Source organism: Hirundo rustica, chromosome 5, assembly GCF_015227805.2.
Source record: "Hirundo rustica isolate bHirRus1 chromosome 5, bHirRus1.pri.v3, whole genome shotgun sequence".
In the NCBI taxonomy this organism is placed as follows: Eukaryota; Metazoa; Chordata; class Aves; order Passeriformes; family Hirundinidae; genus Hirundo; species Hirundo rustica.
In genome coordinates this window covers 49,856,729-49,879,925 of record NC_053454.1, presented here as the reverse complement: position 1 = coordinate 49,879,925, position 23,197 = coordinate 49,856,729, and the positions used below count along the sequence as shown (strand labels likewise).

General features: G+C 42.9%; 2 protein-coding genes across 2 annotated transcripts; both read right to left on the bottom strand.

The window, feature by feature from the left end:
- Nucleotides 1-3,662: 3,662 nt before the first annotated feature.
- LOC120752948 (alcohol dehydrogenase 1) lies at nucleotides 3,663-7,632 on the bottom strand. Its single transcript, XM_040064788.2, has 9 exons — nucleotides 7,275-7,632; nucleotides 6,657-6,758; nucleotides 6,310-6,451; nucleotides 5,916-6,003; nucleotides 5,584-5,803; nucleotides 5,191-5,451; nucleotides 4,747-4,882; nucleotides 4,289-4,427; nucleotides 3,663-3,904 (listed from the first exon to the last, which is right to left on the bottom strand). Exons 1-9 carry the CDS (start codon nucleotides 7,290-7,292, stop codon nucleotides 3,880-3,882), a joined length of 1,131 nt encoding a protein of 376 aa, XP_039920722.1. The 5' UTR covers nucleotides 7,293-7,632; the 3' UTR covers nucleotides 3,663-3,879.
- Nucleotides 7,633-9,168: 1,536 nt separating this feature from the next.
- Nucleotides 9,169-21,555, bottom strand: LOC120752949 (alcohol dehydrogenase 1). The gene is made up of 9 exons (XM_040064789.2): nucleotides 21,401-21,555; nucleotides 18,388-18,489; nucleotides 17,075-17,213; nucleotides 14,561-14,648; nucleotides 14,234-14,453; nucleotides 13,246-13,506; nucleotides 12,626-12,761; nucleotides 11,321-11,459; nucleotides 9,169-10,005 (listed from the first exon to the last, which is right to left on the bottom strand). The coding sequence occupies exons 1-9, from the start codon at nucleotides 21,416-21,418 to the stop codon at nucleotides 9,981-9,983; spliced, it is 1,128 nt and encodes a 375-aa protein (XP_039920723.1). The 5' UTR covers nucleotides 21,419-21,555; the 3' UTR covers nucleotides 9,169-9,980.
- Between the last annotated feature and the right edge of the window lie 1,642 nt (nucleotides 21,556-23,197).

Genomic DNA, 23,197 nt, shown 5'->3' with positions numbered 1-23,197 from the left:
CCAATCCCCTGCCATGGGCAGGAACACCTCTGACTAGAGGAAATTGCTCGTAGCACATCCCAGTGGCCTCAAAGGCTGCCAGGGATGGGGCATCTGCAACTTCTCCTCAGCCTGTTCCAGTGCTTCAGCACTCTCACAGTGATGAATTTCTAACTAGTATCTGATCTAAACCTACTCTCTTTCATGCCTGTTATCCTATCAGGCCGCCCACCAGATATTGGGGAGCAAAAAATATGCTTCTTCTCCAAGATTTTCATGTACTTTCCCCTGCCTTGCAATCCTCACTTCAGCCTGAAAGTGGGCTGATTTCAGTGCTCAGCCATAACCAAAAATACTCTAGGCTGTTCAGACAGCCCCACTTTAGAGAACTCCTGGGCCATAGATAGTTGGCTTTGATTGCCATTCTGTTTTCTGCATTGCACAACAGCTGGAAAGCAGTTCCAGAGGACAAAAGGCTGATATCTCCTGTGGCTGGCAGTGTTTGAAGTTGAAACTGACAAATTTAAAAAGTCCTGTGACAGAGAACAAAATCATTCCCCTGTTCTGAGATCACATTCCATGCATATGGCTTATGGTTTCACCTCACACGTGAGGACATAAATGTGCTACTTGTGCTGGCATTTCATGGCCCCTAAGACATGTCTAGTGTCTGTTGTTGAGTGCGTAACCTACACAATGGTTATAAAAGGATCTTTCAAATGTGTACTGTTATTTTTCCTTTAAAACATCCATGTCATGCTCTAGTCCCCCAAACTTGCAAACTCACCACTGATATGAGGACAGCCTAGGCTTGGGAATTGCTGTCTGCCCTGCTTGCAGTTGTTAAGTGCCATGGGGAGTTGGCACCTCTGGAAAACATTTGAAATGTGTGTAATTATTGCAGGGAGTTGATACTGAGATCCTGTTGCTGTGCAGCTTTTGGTGTACATTTCAGACAGGAGGTTGTTGTTGTTTTCTTCTTATCCAGGTAATAGAGGGAAAAGAAGATCAAACTTGTGTGTCAGCAGGCATGGATTTAATGATTAACTTTTTAATGGCAGATCCTGTGTATCTACATTCTACAATATGTGCTATCCTGACTTGCTGTATATGTTCATGCATTTTATAAGTGTTCATAGCTGATCTGTCAGTGCACACAGGCACAGACTTCAAGGTGTTTGTCTTCATCTTGGTAGTCAGTTTTCTGTCCCCCTCTTTACGTTCTGGTTGTTTGCTGCCTGCATCAAAGAGGTGGAAAGATGGGAGACTGTATGACAGAAATCCCTGTGGAATAGACGCTGAAGTGCATTTATGAGGGCTAAGTACAAATATTATCTTTTCTGCTGCCTACAGCAGGCTTCAACAATTTTTAATTAAAAGTCCAAGCCCGATATTAGTGTCTTTATTAATGACTCAGCATTATATTTCTGTCCACAGTGTAACTGGGCACCTGTTTCAGAGACCATTCTTGCATGCTACTGTGGAGGACAAACTAGATCATATCCTAGCAGGTATGGCTTTGCATTAGTTAGGAGTATTGATAATTCACTATTCTATAAGATGCCCTGGTGCTTTACTTCCCATTAGAAGAGAAATGCTGTGCACCTTGTACAAAATGAGAGCGGAATGAGGCAAATGAGGTAAGGAAAATGGGAGTTAGATCCACCCTGATATATTGTACATCACAGAGGTATATAAAAAAGCACTGATAAAGGTCTATTAAGATGAACAATTGGTTCTGTTCACCCTAGTGAAGGAGAATGGCTGAGAGAAAAAGATTAAAATGGAGAACAGGACTGTTACAGCAAGTGCTAATTTTGAGTCGATGCTATCATAGAATGATGGAATATCTCAGCTTGGGGTGGACCCATTAGGATCATATCCTTGCCTTTTTTTTTTTTTTTTTTTGGGGGGGGGAGGGGTTTGTTTGTTTGGTGGTTGTTGTTGTTGTTGTTGTTGGCTCAGAATGAATTCCTTTGTTAGAGCAGCTGTGGTCATAATCTGTCCTATAGAATTTCACTCTGCAATGTAGAGAGGATTTTTACCTTATGATTTCTGATAGCCTAGGTATAGCACCTCTCACACCCACATTTATATGTGATGGGACATATATGCACATGGAATGTCTCTTTCCCATTACAGTCTGTAAATTTCTCTGAGGTTGTTCCAAGATCAAACTAGACCAGGAGAAACGCCTCCAGACTAATATCAGGATCTAAAGGGGACAAATATGAATCAAAGAAGGAAAAATTAGGAGAGAATAGTACAGAGCAAAGCGATAGGTCAATAGTAGACACCCACGGTGGCATCTACATTATTTGTTTGCCCCTTGACTCTCACCCAGAGGCTCTTAACTGTGCCATTACAGCTCCATACAGTCCAAGCCTTCTGTCACATACCCTGCCACCCCCCTGCCTCTTCTGTCCTGCCTTTCCCTCCTGAAGAGCCTGTAACCATCCAGCAGGGCAGACCAGTCACAGGACTTGTAGATTCCTTAAGGCTTTTGGGGTGAATAGGCTAGCTCAGCACCCCAGCATCTCCACAGGAGTGGGGAACCGTGCCTCCATGGCAAAGCCTTAGGACGCACAGAACCTGTAGGAGCGGAGGCACACTCCTTGAGCCTTTGGAGTCCATGAGGACCCGGGTAAAGGATTCGAGGAGACCTTCTTCTCTCGGGTAAATCCACGTGTTCATTGTGAATGGGTCCAGGAGGGAAGAACAGGCCCAGAGCACTCATGTGCTTGGGGTTTTATGCAGGGGTGTGTAACAGAGGTTGATATAAACCATTAACCAATGGGAGATAACTGGGTAGGAGGAGAGGGGAGGACAGTATAATTTGGGAAACCAATAGGGTTATTCTGTGGGAGGGGTTGTGTTACGGAGTCCAGTGGGGTCTCAAAGGATACAAAACAGGCATAGAACTTTCTGGATAAAAGGGATAGATTTTACAGTTACTGACAGGGAGTTTAGGCAGGGTTTAGATGATGGACAAGGAAGGTGCTGGAACAAAGGGTGTGGGATAACTATATAGGGAGCAAAAGGGAGTATAGAAATTCTGGGGTAAACCATTAACACATGAAATATAGGGAAAGCCAGAATAAACCATTCCAGCAGAACACAACAAGGACTTGTCCTGGCAGTTTCACTTACGCCAAGAGTATCAAGTCTCTGGCACCAGGTGAAAGCTTCCAGGTCAGCACTGGTTGTTCCTCAAGCTGCATTCATTGGTATAAAAACATTTCCACATGTGGTGCTTTGTAGCAGCACTTGTGAAGCAGATTGAGGGATCCCATTTGTGCTCCTTTCCTCAGGTTTGGGCACACAATGCCACTGTTCATCACTGGCCAGCCTGGTATTTTCCCATTCCCCTTTCCAGGCTAGTTTAAAGTTCTATCCAAGAGCCCTGCTAGTTCCTGTGCTAGAACTCCTTTTCCCCTCTGAGAAAGGCTCATGCTGTCAGTTGTCAGTGGACCAGGTGTTGAATAGATCACCCCACGGCCAAAAATCCTAATTTTTTTTGCTTACATCAGACTTGGAGCCATGCTGCTGGATTGCCTATTCCTACTAGTATAATTCCGTGTTACAGACAGGTCAAGAAAATCACTGCCTGTGTTCCTGCTCTGTCAAGCAATCATCCCAAGGCCCTGGAGGCTCTGTTGAGTGAGTGCACTGTATCAGATGAGTTTGTTTAAAAGCCTTTATTAGTAAAAGCATTTTCTTGGGAGAGACATCCTTCTGGATCTTGTCCAGGCACAGCTGGAGCAGCTGTGACACCAGCACAGGTGAGTTCCTCATTCTCTTCTGCTTGTGCCCCACAAGGAGATGCTGCTTGAGAAGGGCCCAAGCCAGGAGAGCATCTGCTGAGCCGGTCCCTGTGTTCGGCTTCCTGGGCTGTGTCCTTCAGAAGAGCAGGACAGTGCGGATACTGAAAAGTGGAAGGGAAGGGAGGGTTTGCAGCAGCTCAGGAGCAGGCAGTGGGGCAGGCAGCTGTGGCTGGGGACCGGCCACTTCTTTGTCATCCAGCCTCTTCCTGACTGAGCTGCAGGAGGCGTGCAGCAGCGGGGCAGCCTTCAAACCCCTGCTGAGGGGAGCTGTGCTGAACCATGAGCAGGAGGGTTCCCTGTGCTGAACGTGGGCTCTTCCCTCTGCGCTAGGGCAGATCTTGCCACCGCCCAGCTCTGAGGCCCTGCTTCCCCAAAAGGCTCCGGTGCTCTTTGGGAAGGCAGTGTTGCCTGCTCTGCCTGTTTGAATTTTAGGAGGAGGTGTTGAGGTTTGCTGAACCTCACTCCTGCTGGTTAGGGTCTCTCACCTTTTTCCTGCATGTAACAACTCAAATCCCTCGTTCACTTTAGCGAATGGCAGGGTGTGCGTGATCAGCAAATCTGAATTGAATTTCTTCTCCAAATAGCTGGATACTAATTTGGGAATACAGTCTCTTGACTTCCAGCCTAGAAAGAGGAGAAAGCAGCTGCATGAATAATGGGAGAAGGGCTGTTTTGGTAAGGCAGTGTTACTGTGAGGGTCAGGAATGAGTAACCAGTGCTGGTGCCAGACTCCTGTGAGAGATTTTCTACTCTTTAGGATGAGTTGGGTTACTGTGTGAAACAGGTGGAGATTTGTTTGCGTGTGTACTGCTAATATTCAATACAGGCAATGCCATGCTCCTCTTTAGTTGTTTTCTACTTGAAAGCCTTCTATTTCTATGACTTGTCAACTACCATGAAAGGAAAAGATGAAATATTTAGACTGTATTCTTAAGTTTACTACCTCCAAGCATAGTCCCCTTCCATGTACGTCCAGTCAGCAGAAGCGTGGGATCGATAGAAATCTTTGAACCTGAATCCAGTACCCCAACCATCACACAGATGCCAGTGCTCATATTGCAGGAAGCCAAGGCAGCAATCTGATGGGACAGGCAGGAGAGTTAGAGAAAGCTCGGATGAGTTGTTCATGGGAATGCTCTTTTTGTGCAATCTCCTGCTCCTCCCTGGTAATCTGAAAACTCACATTCCCCTTGTGGAGCAGACCTGGAGAGCTTGTGGCCTCTTTTAAGATTCCTACGCTGTTTCATCCCCAAGCCAGCAGCATCCCTGCCTTTCTGCATGCAGCAGTGCAGGCAGCAGGCGAAGAACTTGCCACAGGGGTGAGTTTTGCCCTGCGAGGAGCCCCTGGTGATCTGGCAGGGAGGACAGGTGCTGAAGTGCCACCTACCATGGTGTCCGCGTGCCCGATGACCTCAAAGGAGTAGTCCACGCCCTGCCCGGTCATCTCAGTGAGCACCTCCTGGATGGGCTTCTTGAAGTCTCGAGGGTTGATGCAGTCGGTGGCTCCCAGCTGCTGGGCCTTGGCAAACTTGTCCTTGTTGATGTCCACGGCAATGATGCGGGAAGCTCCAGCTGCCTTGCAGCCCATGACAACCGAGAGGCCAACTCCTCCGAGGCCAAAGACGGCACAGGTGGAGCCTGGTTTTACCTGCACAAATGGGACCTTGTGAGTCTCCAGTGGGAAGAGGAGGAAGAGCAGGAAGTGGGGGAGGGTTCTTTTGTACAGGATTGATGAGGTTGTGAGGGTGGGTGTGGGTGCTAAAGATGCCTAAATACCAACCTTGGCTGTGTTGACGGCAGCCCCATAGCCTGTGGAAAACCCACAGCCAAACAAGCAGACTTTGTCCAGAGGTGCCGCGGCATCTATCTTGGCAACGGCATACTGTGGGACCACGGTGTACTCTGCAAAGGTGCTGACCCACAGGAAGTGGTGGATCTGCTTCCCTTTGCAGGAGAAGCGGCTGGTCTTGTCTGGCATCAGGTTTTGTGTTTCAGAGAAACTGTGGCGATATGGAAGTGTTTGTATTTGATTGGCTGAAGCACTGATGGGGCTGTCAGATTTGTCATAAAGTCAACCCCATGTGGGTGTAGGGGATAGCAATGGAAACTCACTGGAACTTCTGGCAGAAGTTGGATTCAGGATTCCGGCAGAAGCTGCATTCCCCACACTGAGGGATGCAAAGGGGGATCACTTTGTCTCCTGCAACAAAGTGTATCTCTGTTAGACAGCTTTTGCTCTGCAGGCCCTGAGGACATGGCCTGTTGAGTCACCTCTCCTGAGCTTTCTGAGGGCACAAACCTACCATGAACCCTGTGCTTTCCCTGTGAGGATGAATGCTCCAGGCCCCACTTGTCTATATGAGGAACATACTGGGAAAGTGGACATGAGAGTCCAGTGCAATGAGTGTGCATTCAGCTTTTTAACCCCTGACTCAGGAGCAGGGGGAAGTTTCTGAGCTCCTGGAAGAGCTTTGCGTGGGTGTGCATTTGAGTGTGTGTTGGTTACCCGGTTTCACGGAGGTCACTCCTTCTCCAATGCTTTCCACAATCCCAGCTCCTTCATGGCCTGGTATAACAGGGAATTCCACATTAGGCAAGGAACCTTTCAAAACGTGATCATCTGAGAGACAGATGCTTGTGGCCACAATCTGTTTGGAGAAGAAAGAGTAAATGGTGATTTCTAGAAATAGTCCAGCCTCTGTTTATCTCAGTTTGCATAAGGCTTTGCCACAGAGCATCTCTGGACAGCTAAGGCCCATGGGTGGACATAAATCACTTAGTTAGACCCAAGGTAAAGCCACAAGAAGAGCAACTCCCACAAGGGAGAAAAAAATTATTGAAATGTGTTTTTACCTTGATGCGGACTTCCCCTGCCTTTGGGGGTGCAACTTCCACCTCCTCGAGAGAGAGTGGTTTGCCCGGGGCCCAGGCAACAGCAGCCCTGCACCTGATAACCTGGAAACAACCAAGAGGGATACATTGTAGGGAAAAGTTGACTTTTGGCAAAAGGCCAGGACAATTGTCCTACAATCACGCAAGCCAGAGTTGCAGGTGTGTCTCTGCACATGGCAGCACACACTTCTAGAGCTACACAACTGTCCTGTGCTGTTTTCTGGGGGATGCTGGTGGGATGGGATACACAGGAGCACGGAGTGGGATTGAGCAGGAGGGTGTTTTTCAGAGCAGCACAATTGCATATACATATATATATATACACACCATATATTGCATATCTGTCTCCTGCTCAGCTGGGCAGGAGAGAGGGGGAATGCACTACCTCATGCAGGTATGGACACGTGCAGTTGGCCAAAAGCAGGATCTGGTGAAGTTCACAGGGGTTTGGAAGAGGTGCGGGAGTGAGGTCGGAGGAAAGCGGGCTCGCAGAGCGGTGTGCGGGCTGAGGCTTTTGCAGCGCATTTTGCCAAGAGCAGGGCACCTCGGGAAGAAGGATGGGAAATGCGATGTCCTTACTTTTCCCGCAGTGGCCATGTGGTCTCAGCAGAGCTGTGTCTGTCGCTGTCGCAGGCAGGAGGGAAGCTGCTGCCTCGGCGTGTTGCAGGATCCGCCAGGCGTGGAGCGGGAGCAGTCCCGGTGCGGCGCCGTCGCTGGAGAGCGCTGGTTAATCTGTGTGGGATGCTGAATGCTGAGGAGCTCAGGGAGCGCTGAGGGGAGGAGCTGGATAGCGGCAGGGAGATGGATGGCGGCAGAAGTCGTCGAGGGAGGCTTTTATCAGTGACTTTGACCTTGGGTCATTCCTTGCCCTCCGTGCCCTAAAGGCTCAGAGATCACAGAAATGTTGGTTTATTTCTTCCTGTTGCTTCTGGCAGGTGTGGAGGGAGGAGATGTGCAGCACTGCTGGGGTTTCCTTGGAGTCCCCTTTTGGCCAGGTTGGAGCATTTGACCTGGTGGCCATTCAGACCAAGATATTTGCAAAGAGGTTAAAAATTAAAAAAACCCACCAAAACAACAAGGAAAAGAAACCAAAAAACACTCAAACCAAACCAACAAAAAACCCCCCACACCAACACCAAAAAAAACCCCAATACCACCTAAAAAAAAGAATCATGTGTGGGAATGATCATTTGGCTTTGATGCACTGTCAGGGAGTGTGATCTTAAAAGCAGGTGAAATTCGAGCTGCACACTGGAGCGTGTGCCATTTCCTGGGGGAGTGTCTGGGTGGGTGGGATCTGGTGGGAGAGCAGAAATATGGGAGCGCTCAGTTGTACACAAAGCCAAGTGATGTTCAGTTAAACACTGCCATAGTCCAAGGTCTGAGGAAACACCATTTGCGCTTTGTCTGGTAGTTAGTTTGTTTCTTGGGAGACTTTTGGATTTTTCAGGTCTGTTGTGGATTTTTCGTGGTGTCATCATGTGCTAGTGGGCAGTTGATGCTCTGATGGGGCATGTGGTCTCTACTAGCTCCCAGGAAAGCTCCTAAATGGAGGCTTACACAGAGCTGTGCATGAGCTGTCCCGAGCTCCTGGACCCTGCTGGAGTACCTCAGAGACAGAGTCATTAGGAAGGGCCATCAGAAACTTTCTGTCCAAGCCATAGAATCACACAAACAAATTCATCTTCAGCTCAGTGTTGATGAGGGTCTGCAGGGCAAAATACTCTGGGAAAGTATGAACTTTTTGTTGTTTCCCAGTCAGAATACATCTAATTCCTCCATGTGAAGACAGATCTAGACGGCTGCCTTATAAAATATCCCTAATAAGAATGATTTAATGGGTTTATTATTTTTAACTCCAGAAACTATCCTACTGAAGATACTAACAGCTGGCATTTACTATGCTTGGCAGATGACAACAAAAATGGGCTTTGCATCATCCTGAAGAGAATAGAAATGAGGCTTGTTTAACTTTAAGCTCTTTTACACTGACAACTGAAGTTCAGCCCTCAATTTTTGTGTAAATTTGACTGAAGTTCAGCTCTCAGCGGTTGTGTAAATTTAGTTTGTAGACGTGTTTAAGGATCTTCATCTGTTAAACTGTAATCTCTTGTCCTCAAATCATTAAACTACCTGGGCCACTCAAAGACTCTTTCTGCTGACACAAACAGTTAAGTCATCGGTAGCACAGTCCCCTTGCTTCACAGGCTCTGCTACCCAGCTGCCATGCATGTGAGTGCCTGCGAGCTCTGATTTGTACATGAGAAAGGTATGTCAATGTTGACCGTATTTGCCAAGACAGAAATAGCCTCTTTTCCTGTTTCCACATTGCAAATTCAGGAAACAGTAAGATGCTTTATGTTTGAGTTGTTGCAAACTGTTACCAGTTGCCTGCTTCTTCCCATTTATTCTGTATTCATACTTAAGAAATTAAGAAGCCTCCCCTTTGTATAATGGAAACGAAAAACAATAATTGATGCACATTCGTATTTCTTCACAGTGGTTCCCAAACATGAGAGGCACTTGTATAAATTGGCCAATGTTCTAAAACCACACTGATCAACCCCAAGAAAAAGGCATAAAGGGAAAAAAAAAAACCAACACAAAACACCAAATACAAACCACAACACAGAAACAACACACCAGTTTTACATAAAATGTTTGGGAGTGTTAATCTGGTAAAATACTGAGTGGTGAGACATTCTCCAGTACCTAAGTCTGTGATTTACTTAATTTTTTAATTCAAACATATGGTCACCATAAATTTAATTTCTGCTGTATCATTCCTTGCTTATTAGGCGGTGGAGGGATACAATCATTCAGGATGGATACACAGTTCTAACCTACAGTTTTACTATAACTGAACTGCATGTACAAATTTCTTAAGCTTGCAGTGTTATGGAAGCCTAAAGAAGCTGTTTCCTTACTTTTTATTTTAGTAAAAGATTGCATATTATAAGTAATTTTAAAAAATCCAACTGGTGTTTTTATAACACCTGTGACAGGAGCAAGTCCTGTAATTCATAACTGGCTATTTAAAAAAAAAAAATTGCAGCACAATATAAAGGATTTAAAAGAAGAATGAGGAAAAAGAGGTAGAAGGAAAAAGATGGCTTCATTTATAAATGCTCTGCTTGAAATGTGGGGTTTGAGCTTGATCCTTTTATTCAAGGGAAATGGTAGATCTTTCAGGAACGTCCTGGTTTGCATTTCATATAAATTGTATTGGAGGATGGTGAAGTTCATACTGGTGCTGAGCCATCCACTCCTTAATGTCTGGGAATCCTAAAACGTCAGGACACTGCGGATGCTGCAATACAAAATGACAAGTTAGTGACCAGAAAATTGCCTGGGCTGACATCAGCAGAACACTGCTGTTTTCTCTGATAATCTGTGCTATTGCTGTCAGACAGGTACTCCCTCCATGCCTTCCCCTGCCCCAGCTTGCAGCAAAACAACAGAGCAGATGTCCAAACTTTGCTGCAGATGTAGAGAATAAAATTCACAGAAGACTGCAAAGCCTTCACTGATGAAGCCCAGGGCTCCTGATAATTAATTACCAGCGACAGCCCGAGAAGTTCCTCAGAGAGGGGCTTGGACACATCTTTCCACTTCAAGTGGCCTATCAGTATCCTAGCAAAGCTGCTGGCATCTCTGTCCTCACCACTTTCCCATTTGTTATACTAAAAACTAAAACTAACAATTATAGCCTGTGCAAAATAAGGACAATCAAAACATGAAGTGTGTGTTGCCATCGTTAGAACCTGAGAACAAACCTCAGGGGCTGAAATTCTTCTGTTATTTGGTTTTTATATTCAGAGCGAGTAACAACTAAAATAACTGCTAGCAAATGACAATGAAAAGAAAATATGAATGTAAGTCTCCTGACTCTGTAAGTTATAAACATCTAGAACTTTCAAAAATGTAGTCCCCACACATACTAATATATAAAAATGTTTTTCTTGCTTCTGCCAAGGACAATTTTCAATTCCCATGGTGAATCTTGTCAAATGTCTCTGTCAAAAAAATATTTCCAATTTCAATACCCTGTGAAAACAGTCTGAGCTGAACTTTCACAATACTTGAGGAAAGCACAAGAGCTATATATATATATACCAAGTACTTTCCTTTTTTAAAAGCTCTGAAGTTTAGGGTAAAGTACCCAGTGACTTTAGGACCAATTGGACTGGGACTCTCTTTCCTAACTCACAAGAGCAATATTTCTATTTCTGTGTTCCTGCTCCTCATCCTGAAATGCTTCTTGGAATATGATGTAGCTAATGCTTGGCACTCTTCAGCTTGGCACTCCCATGCTCGCTTGATTGGGTGCTTTTTTCCAATGGGTACAGGGAAGAGACTTCCTCAATTGTGTAGTCTTTTCTCCCTCTGCCACCCAGTGTCTCTGCTCAAACTAGAATCTGAAAGTTCCTCTGCAAGGGCCCACTGCATTTCAAGAGCTGAAGGTTTGCTGGCTTTATTACTCCAGCTGCAACCCATGGGAACACACTGGGACGGATTAAGGGGCATGCTGGGCTGCCTTCCCCAGCATGGAAGTCAGACTTTGTTTTACCATACATCTCCTTTAGGTTATTTATACAGAACCTTTACAGTGAAACAACATTAACCTCTTTCCTGTCCTTAGAAGATCAAATCCCTCATTGATCTTTGTCCATGGTAGTGTGTGGGTTATTAATGGATCCAGAACAAACGTTTTCTTCATGTAGTCAGCAACCAGTTTGGGAACTGCGTCTTTACTCTTCCAGCCTGAAAAATAAACCCCACAGAAAATGCCTAATAAAATTAAATGCTTCTGAAAATACATAAAACTCAGGGCAGCTTAAATTTTTAGATATACTTTCTGTAGCAGAGTAATAGGATGAAATATGGCAGCATGGCTTTACCTTTGTAGCACAGGGTGCCAGCAGGAAACATGGGACAAAGTGCAGCTATTCCACATATGACAAACCCAGCAGAATGGGTATAATGTCAGTATAAATGTCAGTCTTTACAGAATCCAAAGTTTCCCCCCCATTAAATACTGTTTCTACTTAATCCCATTTCATACAAAGCCCAGAGTGCTGACATCCATGTTGGTAAATTGAAACTTGTCTGCTCAACACTGGGGAGTGGGTGGTGGATGTGCCTCTTTTTTCTTACAAGCACCACTAGATAAAGCTGTCATAAGTAGTAGGATGCCCTTCCGGAGGATCCTGGTTTGTCTCTGCTATTTTATACAGGTGTCTTTTGAATACATGGGAGGAACTGGTTATGAGTGAGAAAACCTGTTGTTTGGAACAAATTTTCAGTAGCCTTTGAGTTGAGTGAGCTAGGACTAGCTGAATGTGGGACTGCTGAGAAAGCTCCAAAAAAAGAAAGAATGTGAAGGGACTGTTGGCATCTGGCCAGGAGCTAAGCTGGGGTCTGGCCTCTCTGGAAATCAGCTGAGTATAAGCCCTGATGTGCTTTAGTCCTGACTCTCCATCTCTTCTGCTGTCTCTCCCTCTCTTTCTATTCCTCTCATTCTCCTTTTCACACTTGCTCTCTTTCTCCCCTCCCTCTGTCCTCTGTCTCTCTTTATGGTTTTCTTTTCTTCCTCCTTTATATTCTATCCTTTATCTCCTCTTATCTCTCTCCTGATCTTTTTTTCTCCTCTTTATTTTTATCCATTCTCCTCCTTCCCCTACCCCTCATTTTCTTTTTCTCTTTTGCTTCTCTCCCCTTTTTCCTCTTTTTCCTGTCTTCTTTCTTCTTTCCTCCCTCTTCTTCTCTGTTTTCTTTTTATGTCTTTCTTTCTTTCTCTGTCTCCTCTTCCCTTTCTTCTAATTACTTCTAATAAGACAGCCTAAGCAATAATTTGATATATCCTGCTTCATTCAAGATGATTTACAAGTTTCCCAAGACAGTTAAATCACATCTTCCCAAGTCCTCACCTCCAAAGACAGAGCCTTTCCAGCTTCGACCAGTGAAGAGGAGCATGGGATCAAAAGTGATTTTTTGTGCTGCAGGGGCCACTCCCACAATCACACTGACTCCGTAGTTACTCTGGCAAGAGGCCAAGGCTGCCATCTGCATTAGAAACAGCGGGACACCCAGAGTCAGGCAAGATTTGTCCTTACGGCACAGAAATTTGAACTCCATCTCCTCCTCTCAGGGCTCTGCTTGCAATTCATTTTTTGTAACTGAAACCACATAAAAAATTGTTCATTGTATCTGCTCCCACCACTGTATCTGCTCTCACTGGTTAAGTATATTCTAGCTCATTTTTTCTGAACTATTAGTGATAAGCCATTTTTGGAGAGCAGATAATGGGCTGTGTGAAATGTAGCCATCCTGGTTTGGCCAGGGCACTACAGTGAAGTTCCCTGTCCTAAATTTCTGAGCATGCTTCTGCCCTTGCATCTCAGTGGCCGATAGCTGGATTTAACAGGTTTGAAGTTAGCTTGGTACTCTGCCAGTGGCTCCCAGCTCCTCATCCTCGGTGCTTGGTGGCCTGGTGAAGAGAGTTCTAATGAGCTAATGCCTCGTGCCACCCCATCCCTTGGTTACATACCATGGTATCCGTACGGCCGATGACCTCGAAGGAGTAGTCCACACCCCCGCCGGTCATTTCCATCAACACTTCATGGATGGGCTTATTGAAATCTTTAGGGTTGATGCAGTCGGTGGCTCCCAGCTCCTTGGCCTTGGCAAACTTGTCGCTATTGATGTCCACGGCAATGATGCGGGAAGCTCCAGCTGCCTTGCAGCCCATGACAACAGAGAGGCCAACTCCTCCGAGGCCAAAGACGGCACAGGTGGAGCCTGGTTCCACCTATAATAAGAACCACGTAAACATGGCATATTGGTACAGGCTAGGGAAGGTACCCTGCATTTCCTCATTATCAATATGATTTCACTTAAGCCACTTCTTGCAATTTAGAGATTACCTGCTGAGAAGAAATTTGCACAAGGATACCTGCTAGTGCAGTAGCTATCTGTACTGTAATGCTACATGTGACTAAGAGAAATTATCCCTAAAATACATTTCTGAGACCAGGTTTTTATTATATGTCTCAGCTTCAGGTTTAGACACACCTTTTTTTTTTTTTTTTTTTTTTTTTTTTTTTTTTTTTTTTTTTTTTTTTAATGATGCTTTAAATTCCAGTGGTGTTAAGATCTGTAGTGCCAATCAACCTGAGACAGTGCAAGCTCTAAAACTCACATTCATATGCTGCTACAATTGTGAGTGTTGCCTGTATAGGTCTCTATGTATTCCTAGACTTCAGTTACAATAAAAAAATGTAACATTTTTCTGGGGATGATAAAGGTATGAGGAAAACAGTATAGATAGTAATAAGCAATTTTACTGGATTTTGAATTGAAGATTTCTGAGTACCGTAGAGACAGAATCTGAAGTAGGCAAAGAACTAGTATCTTCTTTCCACACTGAACTAAACAGAGTCTATACCTCCTGGCTGCCATGCTGACAACCCACTTGCAGGCTACACAGTCTTAAACAGACACCATAAGATACCAGAAACACCCACCACAATATTTACCTTGGCAGTTTTCAGAGCAGCCCCATAACCAGTTGAAAATCCACAGCCAATTAGACAAACTTTTTCCAGAGGAGCAGCAGAATCGATTTTGGCCACGGCAGATTCATGCACTACTGTGTACTCAGTGAAGGTACTTGTACCAAGAAAATGGTAAATTGCTTTTCCTTTACAAGTGAATCTGGTGGTGCCATCAGGCATTAATCCAGGATGTAAACCAAGGCTGTTTGACAGATGACCAGAAATAATGGCAAGTGAAATTTGTTGTTTGTAATCAGGTTTGGATAAGTTAAATCAAATTAGAGTTGTAAGTAATCCAGGAAAACTCACTCAGTTTTACTGCACAGGTTACCCTTGGTGTTTACGCAGCTCTGGCACTCCCCACACTGTGGAACAAAGAGTGGAATAACCTTGTCTCCTAGAAATAAAACAGTAATAGCAGAGTATTTAGAAAGGCAAACAAGAAGCATGCAGGTAAAAACGAAGCAAATATATTTAATCCCCAGACAAATATGCACTAGGAATGCAGCAATGGTTTTATTTCCTTCTGCTGCATTTGTAAGATGAACCATCTCACTGTGTTCTATATAAAAGACGTAATTAGGGCAATGTTATGACAACTAATTTTGACTTGCAAAAATTCTGCTGTCTTTCCACAGAACTGAGTCAGACCTATGTCAAAAAAAACATGTTACTACTGACACTTCTGAAGTACTTAGCAGGTTATTGCACCTTCTATGTAAAAAGGAGGTAGTAATACACCTTCTTTCAGTAAAGAAACTGAGATAAAAATTGACATCCACTAGGACAGCATATTGGAGTGCTAAGATAACAGGGCTGTAAACCGTGCATACACAGAATGGGGAATTAAGCATTAATTTGCCAGTCATTTTGAGCACGTTTGCTATATAGCCGTCCTATTACTGTTGCATTGAGTAAAGGCAGGTAAAATACTTGTCTGAGAAGGAGAGGCACACACAGTCTGAGCCAGCATCTCTAATTCTTTTTCATTCTTTTAGCACATTAATTTTGTGATTAACAAAGTAGCACATAGCTTCCCAGTGCAATTTTTTTACTCCTATACAATTTCCACAGCAATGATATATGGTAAATACCTACTAATGTCTAAACAGGTATTTCCTAATACATATCAGTTTATGACTTGTCAGTTCTAAAATGTGGCTAATCCTTGACACATCAAAAGTCAAGGGAAATTTTTGATTTACATCAAAAACTGAAAAATACCTGCAGAACATTAAATCACCCCACTACCTTGACCCTGAGTTAACTTAGAACTGTGATATGGGCTTAATATATAATAATCACTTTGCTAAAGAAAGGTTGCACAAGTTGAAGCCTTTTTTTCAGAACTTGGAAGTGTAAATTAAGCAATGTCACTTTTGTATTAGGGACGGCTGAATGAGCAACACAGGCTCCAGATCTTCTCAGAAGGCATATAGCAGAGTTCATTAGGAATCACATCTTTTATAGACTGTTCAGAGACAGCTGGACATGACTGGTCCTTTAATTAACACCCCTCACCATCATTGGCTAATTAAAAAACACCCCTTTGTAAACATCTTGCAACACAACAAGTGCAAACACCAGGTGCAAGGATTGTATGAATTCTTTTATGAGCTTTCTCACAGCTTCCCAGTTCAATGTATGGGCAAGTTATTTATCTTTCTCTCTCAAAAGGCTTGTAGCTTGAAAATTTCTCTGACCAGGCTGTCAGCATCCACAAAGCAACATCTGAGAAATGTGATTTTGTGCATCTATGTGTTCAGGCCTGTTATTTCAGCTCACCTGGAAATATGGGGCAGCTAGAATTAGGCAACAGAGAGATTTATGAACCCGGACATAAGAGAAAAAGCAGATAGAACTGTCACTGAAATTTGCAATATGCCTATTTTTTTGGAGTTAAAGCAAAAATCTCTAATAAAATTTTTTGTTATACACACCAACCTGCTTCAGACAGACTTCAAACTTGTCAGTATGGACAAAGACACAGAGGTGTTAAAAGTGGGCTACTCAGATATCATAACAAACTGCCTGGAAATTGAGTGATTCTGCGTAGATTATTTTCACAGCATATTTTCTCTTAACAATTCAGCCCTTGTTTGGTCCTATAAAAGTGTAGAGGAATCCCATTCTCATCTTGCAGCAGTTGGCTGAAAATTGTCATCTTTCACTGATTATCTACGCGCTGTGGTTCAAAGAGAACGTAGGGAGAGGAGGAGCTGGTCCAGATGAGTGTCCTCAGAGCTCCCTCAGGGAGCAGGGCTGCCTCACCTGCACTGGTGCTGCCCACATGCCAAGCCTGCAGTGGAGTGGGCATCCCAGTTGTGCCCTGATGCTTTTAAAGTGAAGTAAGACCTAAGTTCTGGTCAACTGAAATCAAAGGATTATTTAGCTGTTAGGGGAATTAAAAGGTGCATGTTTGTCATTACATGTTTGTCATCTGTTGCTTTGCTTTGCCTTATTCTTGAGAAGGGTATGCTTATAAACTGTGTTCAGAGAACCTGCAGCTAATGCCTGATTTCATATGAACAACAGCAAAGGTTCTACGTTCTTAGTCCCACAACAGGAAAAGCATCAAGTAGGTGGAAAGCAAGCTGCTGATGTTTTTGCCAAAACCAAAAGAAATTGAGTAGAAAATAATGAAAGTAAATCAATACTGGGGACACAGAAAGGCATAAACAGTAGGTTTTTGTCCTTTGAAGTATCCTTGAAAAAATTGGAATATTTTCCCGTGCAGTAAAAGTACTCATGAATATAATAATCCTTGACTTAGGGAGGAGTTTGGAAATTCAGCACAGGGTTGTTTTCAGTGCTGTTTCATACCTGGTTTGACTGAAGTCACTCCCTTCCCAACACTCTCCACAACACCAGCTGCTTCATGCCCAAGGATTATTGGAAAAGGCATAACCAGTGCACCAGTTATGACATGGTCATCAGAGCGGCAGATCCCAGTGGCCATGATCTGATTCACAGGAAAGACAAGAATATTTCTGCATTTAACTATGTCAGATCATATGCAGAAGTGAAATGATATTCTACATTTGGAGAAGCCACTTGCTTCTCTCCCAAATCCAATATGCACACAATAAATCTACAGGTAAAACAAAATTAGTTGTCTGATGTAAGATTTTCATGATATTTATTAGTCTTTAATCTACAGGGGAAAGCTCCTTTTTGCATGTTTGCTATGCAGTACTGAGCTTTATAGGAAGTCAGATGGATTTTCTGTAGAGCCAGTGTTCTAGCAATACGATTATATAGGAAGAACAGAGTAAACTAAATTGTTCCTAACATTTATATAGAAATACTTAAGAAGAAAAGTGTGTAATATAAAAATATTATTAAATTATGCAAACACAATGTAACCATCACATATTATTTATAAACATTGAAATATTGTGTATATTTAATGCTTATTATATTTAGATTATATGACAATATATAATAGATTTTTATATAAATTATGTATAATACATTTTATATTCTATATATATATAATATATATATATTATATTGTACTGTGTATATATTTAAAATATTTGTACATGTTACTTTTAAAAAATATAAGCTACATAGTGTTTTATATGACATTTTGCCTTTTCTTGCAGCTGGAACAGCACTATTTATTTTGAAATATTCAGGTATGTGTTTACAATTTTTATTCTGACAAATGGATTTATCAGCCCCATTAGAGGGTTTTCCTCACGTCTATAACACTTGAAACGGCTCAAAAATTATGGCAGCTGCTAAATTCCACTGAGGCCAACATCCAGGTAAAAAAGGAAGCTCCCAGGCATAATGAGCTATTTCCTAGCACAGATTCAAACAAAGTAAAAGAAATTTTCTCGCTCCACAACAGGAAATTCTGATTTTTGCCTTGTGCTGTAATTTTTTCAGGCTATTAGAAAAAACAGATGTCAGCAAACAAAAAGTACAGCCATAAAAATATTTTTTTTAAAGAACCTCATTATCAAATCAAGGACTTTAAACATGTTCCATAGGAGCTCACTGATTAGTAACTACTTCCTAGTAGAATATTTTCTGACTGGGTCTTAAAAAGTTTATAGAACTAATTCTGATTAAAAGCAACATAGAATGCAAGCCATAGGAGTTGTTTTAAATTTTATTTTTAATACCTTTATGCGAACTTCATGTTCTTTTGGTGGGGCAACTTCCACTTCCTCAATACTGAGTGGTTTATTGGCTTCCCACAGCACTGCTGCCTTGCATTTAATAACCTGCAAACAGAGCAAAGAAAACAAGAAAGGCACTTGCTTTTTCAAGTCACCACACAGACATCTATTCTGCATGTGAAACTCCTGCTCATGTTTGTGGAGAAGAGAGGGAAACTACAGGGAAGAAAACCAAACCAAACAACAAAAAAGTCAACTCCAAAGGTCAGTGTAAGCCTATTTTTTCGCCACACCAAGATCATGTCTGACTTTGCTCATATTTCTGCCACATAAAGTTTTCAGCTGCATGTGTAATAGTCTTGTAGGTAATAGGATACCTTACCAAATCTCACTGCTCCTTTGCTAACTTCCTTGGGCAATTTCTTTTGCTGCGTTGGATTACTTGTCTGTATTTGTATCTTCTTGAAGATGGCACGCTAAATGATGTCACTTAGCAGGCTGCGATAAAGTCTGTGTTGCCTAGAACTGTCTGTGTTGGGAACTGACAAAATTGATAAAAATGGAATTCAGAGCCTAGTACAAGTATAAACATTCTAGTAGAGCCCAAGTTCAGCCATGAGGTGATGGCTGAAAGGACGCCTGTGCGAACTGATGTAGCACTACACAGAGGTAATCCTGAAGAGTCCCTTTAAGTGCAGTATTATCCAGGCTAAGGTACCCTCCTTCTCAGAAGGGATATCTAACTCAGGTGGATTTACTACCCAACTACCCAAGATGGTGTTTTTTTTTTTTTTTTTCCATCTCTTAGAGTGAAGTTTGTCCATTAATTCTTCAGGCTTCATCCTGGTAATGACAGGCCTTAGGGCTCCTCTAACCATCTCCCACATAGAGAAAAATAACCTCAGGAAAAAGAAGAACATTGTCCACACACATCCCAGGCTCTCAAACAGGTTTACTCCCTGCAAGCTCAATCCCAGTGTATTAAAAAGCAGTGGGATCTCTCTGTCCCCATAACTGCTGTTCCTCCTTGGAGGTGTTTAAAGATCTCATCCTAGGTCTTCAAACAACCCTGGTCCCTGAAATGATTTTCCTGGGTGACACACTATAAAGTCTTCAGTCATTCTGTGAAGTCTACTGACTGCAAGTGTTTGGGTGGCATTATCTTGAGAAGGAAATGGAGGGGAATCAAATCCAGGATACAAGAAGTTTAGCACATGCATTTTTATCCTGTGTGACCGAGACAACTTAACAGCAGTGTGCTGCAAAATTCACAGGGGAGAACAACAAACAAACAAATTTTTAGTATCAAAGCTTTTGAAGTAGAAGTAGAAATAATGTCTGATTATCCACAAACTGAAAATGGGTAACAAAGAAAATAACTATGAGGAAATAGTAAAATAAATAAATAAAATAGCAGACTTTCAGCAGCTAGACACAGAAGTGGGATGGGCACAATGCATTGAAAAAATTCCCTCAAGAGATATTTGCAGTAAATTTAAATTTAATGTTTGCATGCAAATATGATCAGTGAAAAAAATCACAAATGTGGTGAAAGGTCACATTTCAAAGGGCACCAACTTACTTTAAAAAAAGGGCAGTTTATATATTTATATTGTATCCCACACAGCACAGTGATGATTCCATGACTTGCACATGCAAAGCACACGTAGTGTTTCTAAGAACAAATGTGGCTAAGAAGTGTGGATTGCTGAGAACAAACAAATCTCTCCTATAATTAGACATTAGTTAATGTGTTGCTCTGTCTGTTTAGTCCCTGTGAGCTTTTATTGATTGCAACAGGATCCCACACATGCAGCAACAACACACTATCACCCACTTCATCTGCTGAGACAAGCACTGCCTTAACAATTCATTCTCTGCTCGTATGCTCTACCAGCCCTGTGAGTTACTGTGGCAGGAGAGGGCAGGTGCAGAAACACACCCTTGTACAGGACACAAGGGCTATGCTGCTTGGTTACATAAATTGCACTATAACTCCCGTGTTATTCCAAGATAAACACAGTGATTTCAAAGCAGTTAAGCTACATCACAATGCTTCATTTACTGTGCTCCATCCAATGCTGAGTAGAGGACTGAACTTGGTGAATTTACCTACAAGTAAGCTACAATTAATTTTGTACTTGCAGTAACTCAGAGTTAAAGAGAGAAATTTTTTTTCCCCTTTCTCTTTTGGTTCTAGAATAGTGAAGACAGCTGGCAGTAACATCAAATGAGCCTGGAACTATCTTAAGGCACATTCTAGCAAGGTGCATGCATTCAGTTGTTTTCCATTTCTAGCTGCTTGTCCCTTAACCCCCCTTAACCTTGCAGGTCCCTGGGTGTCTGTTAGCATCTCGCCAGCAGTGCAAGAAGGAACAAGTATTGGTATCAACCTCCATCTCTCTTGTCAACTAATTTCTAGTAATGATGTAACTAATCATTGCAATCCCAGCTCAGTATTGCATTGCATGTGAAATTTACTCCTGGTCTTCATTAACTAAAGTTTGCAACTTGTTATATCCATATTCAGATTTAATGACTGTCCTAATGCCAGAATTATTCACCCTGAATTTTAACACAGTATTAGCTATATCTTCTTTTTAGAAAACAAGTTGATAGAATTATAAACTAAAAATAGTTTTAACTACTGTAGGATCTCAGAATGGAAATTGGTAGAGCAGATAAATACATTGATCTAAATACTTAGTACATTCTATCATATTTTAAACTATCCAATTGGAGATTAAAAGCAGTTTGCTAACCCAGACAGGATGTTATTCTGGTGCTGTTACCTTTTGTTGCCTCAAATAAACTATTGTCTTGAAGAGTTAACAACCATTTCCTAGGAAACTACAGCAGCCTGCAAATAAAGGCAGCTCTTCTGTACCAGCTTCATCCTAAACTCTAATCTGTGCTATACCACCAGGACTTACAGTGTCCCTGCAAAGAATTCACATTTAAAAATGCATTACTCAGCTGCAGCAAAGAAACTTTCCTAATACAAACTGTTGCTTACTTTGCCTGCCGTGCTCATGTTGACTGGTGTTTCTGTTTTGAATCTTTCCACCGCTGGTTTCTTGCACCAAGAACTCAGTCACCCCGAGAGCAGCTGGATTGCTGGTACCACAAATCCTCTCCAGCACACTGGAAGCTGATTGTGAGAAGCACTCCTACAAGTGGACTGCTCTGATCTTTTAGCCAAGCCTCCCAGCTCAGAGTCCCACCCCTTAATCAGAAAAAGTGCTAGAATGAGAGTGAAACACCCATCTGATGAAACCTCACTCTTTCAGTGCTTCGCTTTTCCTGACTCCTTTGCCATGCTCTTCCCTACCCTTTTTTGCAGCCCACCTGTGGCTGCTCTCAACATCATGGGACAAAAGCAACAGTCCTGGCTGGAAGCTATTTCCCTTTTTCCACCTCCCTGGAAACTGCCCTCCAAACCCACTACTCTCAGTGGCACTGTAGGTGCAAAGAGAAACGGCGAGTGGCTCTTAAATTCATGGCAGCAGGGACACTGTGAGAACGTGAAGGCTTAGCTGATGAACTTTGATGACATTCATAAGAGCCCAGCTCATCCACTAAAACTTAGGATTGTACAAGCTTCTTAAGAAACATACACGGATTGTGTGGTTGTGGCTCTATCTGCTCCTGAATTCTTAGTTTTACAGTCCAGCTACTCATTAATCTGTTGGAATGGCTTTTGCTTCACTGTGCCCAAGGACAATGTGCCAGTCACACTGACGGGAAAACAAAAATCAGGAAGTCAGAAGTGCTGCGACAGAATATTTCTTACCATGTTCAACACCCTGCTTGTTTTGTGAGTGCCTGACCTGTCGGTTCCATCAACACCCACGAGCACAGCCCCCATCACTGCTCACGTGCCCACACACTTGCCCTGGTGCAAGGGATTGGGTTGAAGTGAGCATGCCTTTCCTGGGGACTTCAAGCCTCATCTATTTTTAAATTATGCGCAGCATTCGGAAACCAAGATTTTTCCTTCAGAAACAAGTAACAAAAGAGATAAAATGCTACATATAACCTGACTAGTAATTACTAAGTATAGCAGTCTCTCATGTTTACCTGTATGACTGTAATTAATTCAAGAAGAGATTCTTCTCTTCCCTAGTTGTGCTGGCTGCACTATTTCTGATAAAGGCCAGGATGCCCTTCTTGGCCTTCTTGACCCCGAGCACATGCTGCCTCATGTTCAGCTGCTGTCAACCAGCACCCCCAGGTCCTTTTCCTCCAGGCAGCTTTTCCTGTAGCACTGCCTGGGGTTATTGTTACCAAGGGCAGGACTTGGCCCTTGGCCTTGTTGAACCTCTGCGCTGGTTTTGGCTGGTGCAGTTAGCTTTCTTAGTGGCTGGTTTGGGACTGGGTTTTGGGTTTGTGCTGAACACAGAGCTGATAATGTAGGGATGTTTTTGTTATTGCTAGTCATGGTTTAAAGAGCCAAGACCTTTTCTGCATTTCATATGGCCACGCTGGTGAGGACGTTGGGGGTGCGTGGGAGTCTGGGAGGAGACACAGCCCAGACAGGTGACCCAAACTGACCAAAGGTCTATCCCAGACTGTCGTTGGAGGACACGAAAGAAAGACAAGAGACTCCAAATATTTCAGAAGGCAAAGAGTATAGAAAAATCTTTATTGTCTAATTCTTACTACCTTTCATAAGGTGCTCCGATACAGACTTAACATGATTGGTGACTAGGAACGACACCTCTCTAATCCCATTGCTGAAATTAAAGAAACAGCAAAACACCACCTGGAGAAAGATTGTTTTGGGAAGGGATAGTTGTTTGCCAAGATTGTT